Raw genomic sequence first — 11811 nt, forward strand, 5'->3', positions numbered from 1 at the left:
GCTGTTATAGCAGCAAAGGGGGGACCAACTCCATATTAATGCCCATGATTTTGGAATGAGAAGTTCGACGAGGAGGTGTCCACATACTTTTGGTAATGTAGTGTATGTACTGTATCTCTAAAGATGCTTCAGAGAGTCTGTAGTTTAGTGGCTGCAGTATAAAAGCTGTTGAGTTGGGTTGTTGCATAAACAGGTGCAGTTAGTCTGGGGCCTGAGTCTGATTCTGGTCCCTGCAGTGTCAGGCAGCGACCGACCGGAGTCTCCTCTCCTCGGACTGGACAGATTTGACAGGAACAGGAAGAGATGCAGACGATAAAGCCCCTGCTGTGTTTGAAGTGGTTCAGCTCAGAAAGCACAAAGACACAGTCACACAGGGCTACAACCATCACCACCCTTAGCCCCGCACGCAAAGGCATACCCCGTCTCTTCAGTCATTCCAGACCAGGCTAGGCATGAAGGAAACATCAAGGCAGCAAGGCAAAGCTTGCAGTGGTTTGGTTTGGAGGGCCAGTGGTTCCATTTTTACCATTCTCTCTCTCTCTCTCTCTCTCTCTCTCTCTCTGTGTGTTTGTTTATAGTCTATATCTCTGACAGGAGAGAGAGCTGATCAGAGGTCTCCTCACTTCATACAGTCCTATTTGGGTTTTAGAGACAAGGCTTCACTGGAGGAAAGGAGTCAGTTGAGTCAGTTCAATGTCTCTGCTCTACAAGAGCCAGTTGATTAGTTAGTTTCCTTTGGCTTATCGTTTTGAGTGACAGTTGCCGTGGGCAGGGCTATGGAGGTCAGGTATTGAGCATGAGCTCTCCTTGTCCGGAGCCCCACTCCCCGAACCCTGTCTCTCCGCTGGAGTGGGGCGGGTTGTCCAAGGAGAGGCCCCGCCTCTTCCCAAACACTTGCTCCTGCAGCTCGATGATGTCAATGCGAATGTCGGCCATCATGAGTAGGAGGAAGTCAAAGGAGCCGGGAGGTCCCTTGGGAAAGATACGGAGGTTTTAATATCTCTATCCACACATCAGTAAATTAGATTTCAACCTGTAAGGCATGTTACGTGCTTTTGGCTGGACTTACTGTATGCTTGGAATCTGATATTAGATAGAATAGAATGAACAAGATGACAATGATGAAAATGATGAAAATGCATTTAAAAATAGTTCAAAGCCTAGCTGGCAAATATAGTAAGTCAGAAAGCAGACTCACTGGTGGACCTCTGGTACCAGGAGTTCCTCTGTCACCCTAAAGAGAAAGAAACATCCAGAAACGTCCAGTTCCGTACTTCCAACATTCACACAGGCTTCTATAAGAGCTCACATTGGCAGCTCAGAGCTCTCAGGGTGGGGTGAAAAGTGTTGCTGTAAATGTTCCAGTTACCAGCTTTGAAAAGTTTACAGGAAAGTTTAAACACATACAGTACACACACAAGCATTTACTAAACATACACAGACACATGGATAGACTGTTATACTGACCTTCAGTCCATCTCTGCCTGGTGCGCCAGGAGGTCCCTGTTGGAAAAAGGAGTGACAGAAATATGGGTTGAAATGTTTTTAGTGGGAGCTACAGCTCCTCTCATGCAACATTTATTGTAATGATGTATCTCTGCAGCTATGGATGTGTTGAGGTCTGCCTGGACTAATAGACCCAACAGCATGTTATTGGGGGAGAAATAATATGTTTACCACAGCTCCTCTGTGACCCCTCTTGATGTGCTCCAGGTCAGGCTCGGGGCCCATAGGGCCCATGTCTCCCCGTGGCCCCTGGGGGCCGGTCAGGCCTCTCTCTCCAGGCTCTCCCTTCTCCCCCGGCAATCCTGAGTGGCCTGGGATCCAAGAATAAAGGGATGTAAGAGGAACCATGGAGTATCAGCCTGCTGAATATCAGCCAACAAACGGCTGACATAGGCAGTAAACAGAGAGATAGTTGAGAGAGAAAGACTGAGTTAGAAAGATTCAGAGAAAGAGAAGACAACTCTTACCTGGGACCCCAGGGGATCCTGGAGAGCCAGGAGGACCAGGGAGGGCGGGGATGTCAGTACCTTTCCCCACCCTCCCAGCAGACGGCTTATTACTGTTGTTAGCCAGGCCAGGAGACAACACCTACAGACAGGTACACACACAGGTTGTAGTACAACAACCTGTCTCAATTTGGCCAGACTTCCATTGTGAGACATCAAGTCTGGCGAGGCTAGTTTACAGTTAGTGTATCTCTGGTTAGTGTATCTCTGTGTTTGTATGGAACAACAGTGTAAGTAAGATGTGCAGTAGTTAGTGTTGTGATGTAGATGTACCTGGTTAGGTGACTGAGTGCTGCCCAGCCTCAGTTTGAGCTGCAGCAGGCTGTTCCTCATGTTGACAAAGTCCTGACAGGTGAGGGAGCAGGAGCCAGCACTCATCAGGGTGTCAGACTTCCCTGACGAGCTCACTGACAGAAAGACACAGAGACAAAGAGACTCTCAGAGACACAGGCTTGTTACAGAGTAAGTAACACTACAGAATAAGTAACACAAACAGAAAGTCTAGTAGTCTATGTTTACCGTCTCAAACACATATACTGTACCCTCAGGCTGAAGACACACAGGAAGGTACTGGAGAGCTAAACCCAGAGGTAGTGTAGCTGTAGTAGCCAGGCTCATGTAGACAGTAGGAGTAAAATATAGTAGTATACTGAACACCCACGGTTGTGACTGGGTATACAGGAGTCCTTGTCTGGTGCCAGGATGTAACCACTGCGACAGCGACACAGGAAGCTGCCCACGGTGTTCTCACAGTCGTGATCACAGACACTGCCGTCGGACTCCACACACTCATCTATGTCTGTGGGTGGTGTGGGAGACACAACACCAGCTGTGACTTTACACCCTCTGATTAAGGCTGCATTTAGGCTGCTCTAATCAGAGGGAGGGAGAGAGAGCGGTTGCTCTGATGCAGGATGTTAAATAGAGATTTATACAAAAGAAGACAATGCTGATTGGCTGATAAACAGGCTGATAAACAGCTGATTGGCAGATAAACAGGTAGTGGACTTACCTAAACAGTAGGTCTGGTGGTTGCGATGCCTCTCTCGATCAAAGCGGTATCCGGGGTAACAGGTGCAGACAACCCGTCCAAAGTTGTCGGTGCACTGCTGTTCACATGGGGAGCCAGAACACACATCCACATCTGGAGCAGATAAAGGGGAGGGATTGGTTCATCAATAGGGACATGCACAGATAGGATCTTACATGCAAAGCTAACAGCTCAATAATAACCTTGGATGGCCAATAATATTCCTCAAGGGTATTCCTTTGTAATGTTGCCATCTAGTGGTCATGGTGTGTCATTGTACAGTATTGACAATTTATGGAATTACATCTATTTTACTCTTCGATACAATTTGCAGTTCAGTAATGGGTTAATTTGGCATAAGTAATTTGCATTCTGTCTGTGTACAGGTGCCCAGGTGTAATTACAGGCACTGAGTATAGAATCTGACTTGGGGTGAGTAGAACTGGTGTATTTGTTTAACCTACTTTCAGGTATGCACTGGCCCATCACAAACCTGAAGCCCTCACAGCATTTCCTCCTGTGGATAAACACACAGACAGACAGTAGCATGAGCCAATAATTCATATCCCAGCTGCTGTATCCTTCCCTTCACATACTGAATGGATCTACACAGCCACTAAATGTGAAACACCAGAAATACTGTATATAATGACAAGATGCTCATGTCTCCGCCCTAACAATGGGAGTCGTTGTCCCAAAGGAGGGAAGGCAGGTGGTCTGCTTATCTCTCTGCTTATCAGTTTCCTAATCGTGGACAGATTTTGACAGGAGTAAACGCTCTCGCTTCGCCTCTTCCTCTCTGGTAACACCCAGCCTGTCAATTGTCTTTAGGACCAAAGATCCTCATTAGCACCAGATCCCTCACCTCCCTCCCCACTTCCCAACAGCACTAGCCTAGATGGTCAAGAGACAGCTGAACAAAGAGCATCATCCTCACACACAGCAAACCAAAACACCACATGTTACAGGCATTAGGGATGGAACTGCGGAATAGGAAACGATGGAAAGGGATATTGGAACACTCATAGAATCACAGAACCAAAATAACACAGATCATAGACGAGGAGGGGGGTGGAGGTTATGGGGGGAAACACACAACTCCTGCCCCGAAAACTGCACGCTCTTGATGGAGGGAATTTAGCATGGTACCTCACTCAAGGTTCCCTGAAGATAACAACTTGCTTTTATTCTTCTCCAACCTCTATGCAACATAACCCTAAATCACTCCTCTAAGACCCTCCCCCACTCCCTCTTCTGAATGATAAATAACCTACAAAACTATGGGCCTGGCCAGGGCCTAATTAAAGCCACATGACGGACTGGCGCTTTAATCTGTGGCTCATAGCTTTGTTGTGTTGTGATGGAGAGAGCTGGGGATGGGATGGGACAGTACTGGGGGGCTGCTAGGGGCTCTGGCCAGGGGCCTGAAGGACATCTCTCTCCAGGCCTGCCACCTCATGTCCCTCCAGTCAGTGTGCCCAGAGAGGAGAGGGCCAGGTTGGGCTAATGGACAGCAGATGTGGGGTCGGTCGGTCGGTCGGTCGGTCGGTCGGTCGGTCGGTCGGTCGGTCTGTCTGTCTGTCTGTCTGTCTGTCTGTCTGTCTGTCTGTCTGTCTGTCTGTCTGTCTGTCTGTCTGTCTGTCTGTCTGTCTGTCTGTCTGTCTGTCTGTCTGTCTGTCTGTCTGTCTGTCTGTCTGTCTGTCTGTCTGTCTGTCTGTCTGTCTGTCTGTCTGTCTGTCTGTCTGTCTGTCTGTCTGTCTGTCTGTCTGTCTGCCTGCCTGCCTGCCTGCCTGCCTGCCTGCCTGCCTGCCTGCCTGCCTGCCTGCCTGCCTGCCTGTCTGTCTGTCTGTCTGTCTGTCTGTCTGCCTGCCTGCCTGCCTGCCTGCCTGCCTGCCTGCCTGCCTGCCTGCCTGCCTGCCTGCCTGCCTGCCTGCCTGCCTGCCTGCCTGCCTGCCTGCCTGCCTGCCTGCCTGCCTGCCTGCCTGCCTGCCTGTCTGCCTGCCTGCCTGTCTGTCTGTCTGTCTGTCTGTCTGTGCTGGAGATGTACAGCCAGCAAGGGGAGGTTTAAGCTGTTTATTCAGACAGACAGACAGACAGACAGACAGACAGACAAAATGTCTGTCTGTCTGTCTGTCTGTCTGTCTGTCTGTCTGTCTGTCTGTCTGTCTGTCTGTCTGTCTGTCTGTCTGTCTGTCTGTCTGTCTGTCTGTCTGTCTGTCTGTCTGGGCTGGAGATGTACAGCCAGCAAGGGGAGGCTATGGCTGGCAGCCTCTGGTCTCTCTGAGTGTCCACTCATAACATCAACACACAACCTCTGCTCTGTGTCCACTGCTCCACTGAAAACATCAACAGACAGCCTGTCACTCACACAGAGACCTGACCCCACACTGCCCCTGATCTGGGACCTGAAAAAAAGAGAAAGAAACTCTTTCATGAGCTAACTTGACTTTTTCGCCCCTTACTAGCTCTGACTTTGCTGATAGCTACTTTATTGAGGAAAAATGTACTTACTATGACTGAGATCTGTGGTTGTCCCACCTAGCCATCTTAAGATGAATGCACTAACTAAGTCACTCTGGATAAGAGCGTCTACTAAATGACTAAAATTTCAAAGTAAATGCTAGAGGTGTCTCTGATTGATGATAACGGCTCTTCAGTGGTCTGTATAAACTGCTCAGGTTATTAGTTACACAGTGTGATGACCTGTCTGTTGATGTTTGGGAATGTAGGGGTTGGTCTCTGTTGATGAACACTGTTCTCTGATCTAAAAGGGAAAAGGCCAAACCACTAAAGCTACATCACTGTCCTCCACAGTGAGATAACCGCTTCTCATGCTCCCCCGCGTGTGTGTGTGTGTGTGTGCGTGTGTGTGTGCGTGTGTGTGCGTGTGTGTGCCTGGGGCCCAGAGCAGTCAGTAATTGGGTGCATCTTGTTAATGTCAAGAAACAGGGCAGGGGTTATTAGTGAGAGTGATGTGTGACACTGACAGGACTGTTAAGCACAGCCTTAAGGAGGAGAGCTACCAGACCAGGCTCTTCCTTCACTTCTCTGCTCTGCTCTCTTCACAATACAGACAAACATCAAGGTTAGGTGACTAACAAGGTTAGGAGAGTACACTCTTAGAAAAAAAAGGTGCTATCTAGAACCTTAAAGAGTTTTTCGGCTGTCCCCATACAGTGAGGGAAAAAAGTATTTCATCCCCTGCTGATTTTATACGTTTGCCCACTGACAAAGAAATGATCAGTCTATAATTTTAATGGTAGGTTTATTTGAACAGTGAGAGACAGAATAACAAAAAAGAAATCCAGAAAAACGCATGTCAAAAATGTTATAAATTGATTTGCATTTTAATGAGGGAAATAAGTATTCTGCAAAACATGACTTAGTACTTGGTGGCAAAACCCTTGTTGGCAATCACAGAGGTCAGACGTTTCTTGTAGTTGGCCACCAGGTTTGCACACATCTCAAGAAGGATTTTGTCCCACTCCTCTTTGCAGATCTTCCCCAAGTCATTAAGGTTTTGAGGCTAACATTTGGCAACTCGAACCTTCAGCTCCCTCCACAGATTTTCTATGGGATTAAGGTCTGGAGACTGGCTAGGCAACTCCAGGACCTTAATGTGCTTCTTCTTGAGCCACTCCTTTGTTGCCTTGGCCGTGTGATTTGGGTCATTGTCATGCTGGAATACCCATCCACGACCCATTTTCAATGCCCTGGCTGAGGGAAGGAGGTTCTCTCCCAAGATTTGACGGTACATGGCCCCGTCCATCGTCCCTTTGATGCGGTGAAGTTGTCCTGTCCCCTTAGCAGAAAAACACCCCCAAAGCATAATGTTTCCACCTCCATGTTTGACGGTGGGGATGGTGTTCTTGAGGTCATAGGCAGCATTCCTCCTCCTCCAAACACGGCGAGTTGAGTTGATGCCAAAGAGCTCCATTTTGGTCTCATCTGACCACAACACTTTCACCCAGTTCTCCTCTGAATCATTCAGATGTTCATTGGCAAACTTCAGACGGGCATGTATATGTGCTTTCTTGAGCAGGGCGACTTTGCGGGCGCTGCAGGATTTCTTCATGGTGTAATGTGTTACCAATTATTTTCTTGGTAACTATGGTCCCAGCTGCCTTGAGATCATTGACAAGATCCTCCCTTGTAGTTCTGGGCTAATTCCTCACCGTTCTCATGATCATTGCAACTCCACGAGGTGAGATCTTGCATGGAGCCCCAGGCTAAGGAAGATTGACAGTTATTTTGTGTTTCTTTCATTTGCGAATAATCACACCAACTGTTGTCACCTTCTCACCAAGCTGCTTGGCGATGGTCTTGTAGCCCATTCCAGCCTTGTGTAGGTCTACAATCTTGTCCATGACATCCTTGGAGAGCTCTTTGGTCTTGGCCATGGTAGAGAGTTTGGAATCTGATTGATTGATTGCTTCTGTGGACAGGTGTCTTTTATACAGGTAACAAGCTGAGATTAGGAGCACTCCCTTTAAGAGTGTGCTCCTAATCTCAGCTCGTTACCTGTATAAAAGACACCTGGGAGCCAGAAATCTTTCTGATTGAGAGGGGGTCAAATACTTATTTCCCTCATTAAAATGCAAATCAATTTATAACATTTTTGACATGCGTTTTTCTGGATTTTGTTGTTGTTATTCTGTCTCTCACTGTTCAAATAAACCTACCATTAAAATTATAGACTGATCATTTCTTTGTCAGTGGGCAAACGTACTAAATCAGCAGGGGATCAAATACTTTTTTCCCTCACTGTAGGAGAACCCTTTGAAGAACCCTTTTGGTTGCAGGTAGAACCCTTTAGGGTTCCATGTAGAACCCTTTCTACAGAGGGTTCAACCTGGAACCAAAAAGTGCTCTACCTGGAACCAAAAAGGGTTATCCTATCGGGACTGCCGAAGAACACTTTTGGAACCCTTTTTTCTAAGAGAGTATCTTTCTCTACTCCCAGATTTTCAATACTGATGGTCGGATTCTATGGTATTTTCCTGCCCATTCGATTCTTCTGTGTTTCTACATTCTGCATCAACATGTCCTTCACAAGCATATTGTCTGATTAAGTTCCTTCAGAAGATGAGTAGAGTCCCTGTGTCACCCTGAGGGTATTCCTGCTGTTAGACACTGCTTCTCTTAATTCTCCACACTCTAACATAGTGCCTACAGACCCACCAGGTCTGTCTGACCATGCAAGTCACCCAGCTATGAGTCCGTTTTAGGAGCACCATGCCTGGGCATCCCTGTCCCTGTGCTCCCCCTGGTCCTCCTTAGTGCTGGTGGTGACCCAGTGACTACCTGCAGAGAGAGGGACGTACCGAGGGCCCACACAGGCTCTACACTACACTGCTGCTGCCAAAAACAGCACAGAGACGCTGGAGGAATAGCAAGACAGGATCCAGAGTACAGGCCAGAGCAGGATCACTTTACACGCCAGATTATGTACTTTAGCAAGGGTCTCCCTCCAGGGAAGAGAGATCAATGTTATTGTTTTCCATCCAGGCTGGCGTGATTTATTTGTGCTTTCGTGGCAGGAATGCACTACAAAGACTGGATATTCATTATAGACCCACCCAGGAATGCACTACAAAGACTGGATATTCATTATAGACCCCCCCCCCCCCCGCCCCCAACCGTCTACAACCTGGACAGACAGCACTGAGGTTACACAGAGAGAGCAGAGCAGAGACCAATCTAGAATGATGGTTTCCATAAACCAGACTGAAGTCACTATGTATTAACAGTTCCACTCACTCAGTACAGGATTGCTCCCTGGACCTCAGATAGTGTTTCTGTTTCTAGATATGGGGGAGATAGCGAAGAGGGACAACAGTATCATTAGATGTCCTGTGCCACTTTAGTGAGGCAACGTTATGTATCATATTTACTCGGTCAACTCCCAGACTCCTCAGAGAGACAGCGGAGATGACTTAAGGGGGTTGTTGTGGCGATGGAAACGCAGCGAGGAGGAAATGAGACAGGGAGATGTTGACACGTCGAGGAGAGGAGGAGGATGGAGGGAGAGAGAAGGAGTGAAAGAAAGAGAGATGTAGCTTTTGTGTCAGTTGTGCTTGATGGTCCTTCATGTGGTGCTCTGTGAGTCAGAAACACAGGAAGTGGACCTCGGTGGAGGTCACTGACCCCTCGACACTTCAGGACAGGAGAGGCAGTGTGTGTGTGTTTGTGTGTTTCTGCTCTTACATATCTGTCATGTTGATGTCTTTATGTGGGTGTGGGTGTGCTGTGTGCTTTGCAGTTTTTGAATGAATGTTATCCTGTTTATAAGTCTAAGTGCCTCTCTGTGTGAGGATGATAGTCTGTCTCCCGTCTTTGTGTTTAAGTAAAAGCATCAGTCCTGTGTGTATAATTGATTAGGGTGTTATTTTTAAGAGGGTCTGTTTTCTTTGTGTTTCCTCATACAGCAGGGTGTGAGGCTGTTATATAAAGGTGTTTGTGGGTAGGTAAGGGTGTTAGTGTATAAGCATATTGTTCTTGGACAGTGTGAGTATATGTGAAGGTGTGCTGAGACGTGAGCGTGTCCTCTCTCTGTTTATTTATTCTGTCAGCACACTTCCAGCCTGCGGTCTCTCTTAGGGACACATCAGAGTGGGGAGGCTGTTAGTCAGACAGAGGATGCTTTCACTGAGAGCACAGGAGGTCTGCACCACTTCCACAAGCACAGCCACGCTACAGTTCCCAAAAAGCACCAACACTCCTTCGCCACCTCTAACCCACCTCCTACCGCTTCTGTCTTCACAGCTCCTCACTCCATCACCAATGCCTGTTCTAAAATTCTAACAGCCTATCCCTATTCCCACAGCTGACCTGGTGACACATCAACCATAATTGTTGGAACCGTGCTAGGAAGGACAATGTGAAAATAATATATCAGAGCCAGCATAGCACAGAATGGTTTGGGTCTGCACGGTAGTGTGAAAAGGGTATACCACCACTCATAAAGCCAGTTAATGTTGGGCCAAAGAGTGACAAAGAGCCCCCTATCCCTCTCTGTCACTCTCCCTCTCTTTTATGACCCTTCTCATTACAGGCCCTAAAGCTCCCAGGTCTATTCCCAGTGCCAGCGCCCACCCTCAGTTCCCCCCAGGCAATATGAAGGGCCGCTGGCTACTGTGACCCTGGGGTCAACCCAGGGCCGGGTGTCACCCCAGGAATGTGCCATCTCTGACCCTTCTGAGCCGCTCACAACCTCTCAACAACAGACAGACAGACATGTGACCTGGCCTGGAGCCTTACCTGACGACAGAGAGAGAGAGAGAGAGAGAGAGAGAGAGAGAGAGAGAGAGAGAGAGAGAGAGAGAGAGAGAGAGAGAGAGAGAGAGAGAGAGAGAGAGAATATGGACCCTACGAGGACAATAAAGGGCCTAAGAGAGAGATGAGGTCCAGATTATAGGTCATGTAGTGAGAGCAGCCAGTAACTGAGAAGGGAGTCTAAAGCCAAACTAATGATGGATCTGTCTTAATGACGTGTCTGTGAGTGCTCTATTGCCAGGGCAGGAAACCAGGCTACAGTCTGGTGTTTTTTAAGGATTTTACGCTGAGATCACAACAAAGTCCTTAACCAGGGCTCAAGGTAATGGACTGATAAGACTTGGCCTTCCAGAACCTTCCAGGACTCAGAGGGAGACGGCCTGGAGGTGGGAGGGTTGAAATTGCCCCACTGCTTGGAGAGATTTATGTTTGTTGTGTCCGACCGTGACTCCTCATCTTTACCACTTCAAACTTCCTTTATTTCATCCCCCCCTTTTCATTCCTTCATTCCCCCCCTTTTTCCAATTCTGTGATATAAAAACATTTACTGTCTATACAGCACACGGCTGCTTCTCTGTGCTGTACTTCAAACAACATGCTGACGGTGCCATTACAGGCCTTAATCAATTGGTGGGTGATTTGTATTGCTGAGATATTAGTGTTACATCATACCCATACAAGGGCAGAAATGTGCTTACCCCTGCTCTGTGGAACTGTAATGAATAACAGGCGTTGTGTTTGTACAGAGCGCTGTTCAGGTGAATGTTAATTAGAAAAATATGTAAAATGATTACTGGATATTTACTGGGGTCCAACAATAATACCGATCTACGCAAATGATTAGACTTATTAGACTTCACCATTAAAGACAGGGAGTGAACCTCAGGCCTTGTAAAAAAGTGTTTTGTGAGAAACAGAGAAATTGATAATATTTCCCCTGTAATGAAACAGTATTACGGCAGTACTCAGAACAGTATTGTGTGAGACAAATTAAACAGTTTCATTTTCCCACAGCTTGATCGCCATTCAAAACACACCGAGGAAGAAATGGCAAAGATAAAAAAAAAGTGTACTAGTTAGAATAGGACACCCCCGGAACTCCTAGATGCAACGTAAACAATGTGTGATGAAAGGCAGTTTCACTATGTGTTTAGGGTGAATGAGCTGTCCTGATGTACTCTTGGCAAGAGAAGACATGTCTCTCTGAACCTTTTATCACCTAAGCTTGTACAATTGGGTGGAAGTGGTGAGATATTTCTCTCCTCATTTCGTGGCTAACGTGCTGGTTGCTGTAGTGTGGTGAGTCTGATGAGGACTTGGCTGAAGATAGTAACCCTGTCAGAGCCTTAGTGGAGCACAGTGTGGGGTTCAGACCTGACTGGATACACACACAAACACACACACACGCAGGCATCTGGTCCTCGTTACTGCTTCGGAGCCTGTTGCTCCGGACCTAAATCACATCGCCTCTGCCCATTCTTCACTATGTTTTTC

At 47.4% G+C, this 11811-nt stretch overlaps 1 protein-coding gene across 1 annotated transcript in view; it reads right to left on the reverse strand.

Moving 5' to 3' along the window:
• Positions 1-398: 398 nt before the first annotated feature.
• LOC311127727 (collagen and calcium-binding EGF domain-containing protein 1-like) overlaps positions 399-11811 on the reverse strand; it is a 19573-nt gene continuing 8160 nt past the window's right edge. The window contains exons 3-11 of the mRNA XM_084159596.1: positions 3507-3559; positions 3025-3156; positions 2674-2811; positions 2286-2419; positions 1974-2094; positions 1678-1817; positions 1468-1503; positions 1199-1234; positions 399-972 (exon numbers count right to left, since the gene is read on the reverse strand). Of these exons, the coding sequence (XP_084015722.1) occupies positions 784-972; positions 1199-1234; positions 1468-1503; positions 1678-1817; positions 1974-2094; positions 2286-2419; positions 2674-2811; positions 3025-3156; positions 3507-3559 (979 nt within the window). The 3' untranslated portion in view covers positions 399-783. The remainder of the gene's footprint in view (positions 973-1198; positions 1235-1467; positions 1504-1677; positions 1818-1973; positions 2095-2285; positions 2420-2673; positions 2812-3024; positions 3157-3506; positions 3560-11811) is intronic.

The sequence above is a fragment of the Coregonus lavaretus genome (assembly GCF_964263955.1).
Source record: "Coregonus lavaretus genome assembly, chromosome: 4".
In the NCBI taxonomy this organism is placed as follows: domain Eukaryota; kingdom Metazoa; phylum Chordata; class Actinopteri; order Salmoniformes; family Salmonidae; genus Coregonus; species Coregonus lavaretus.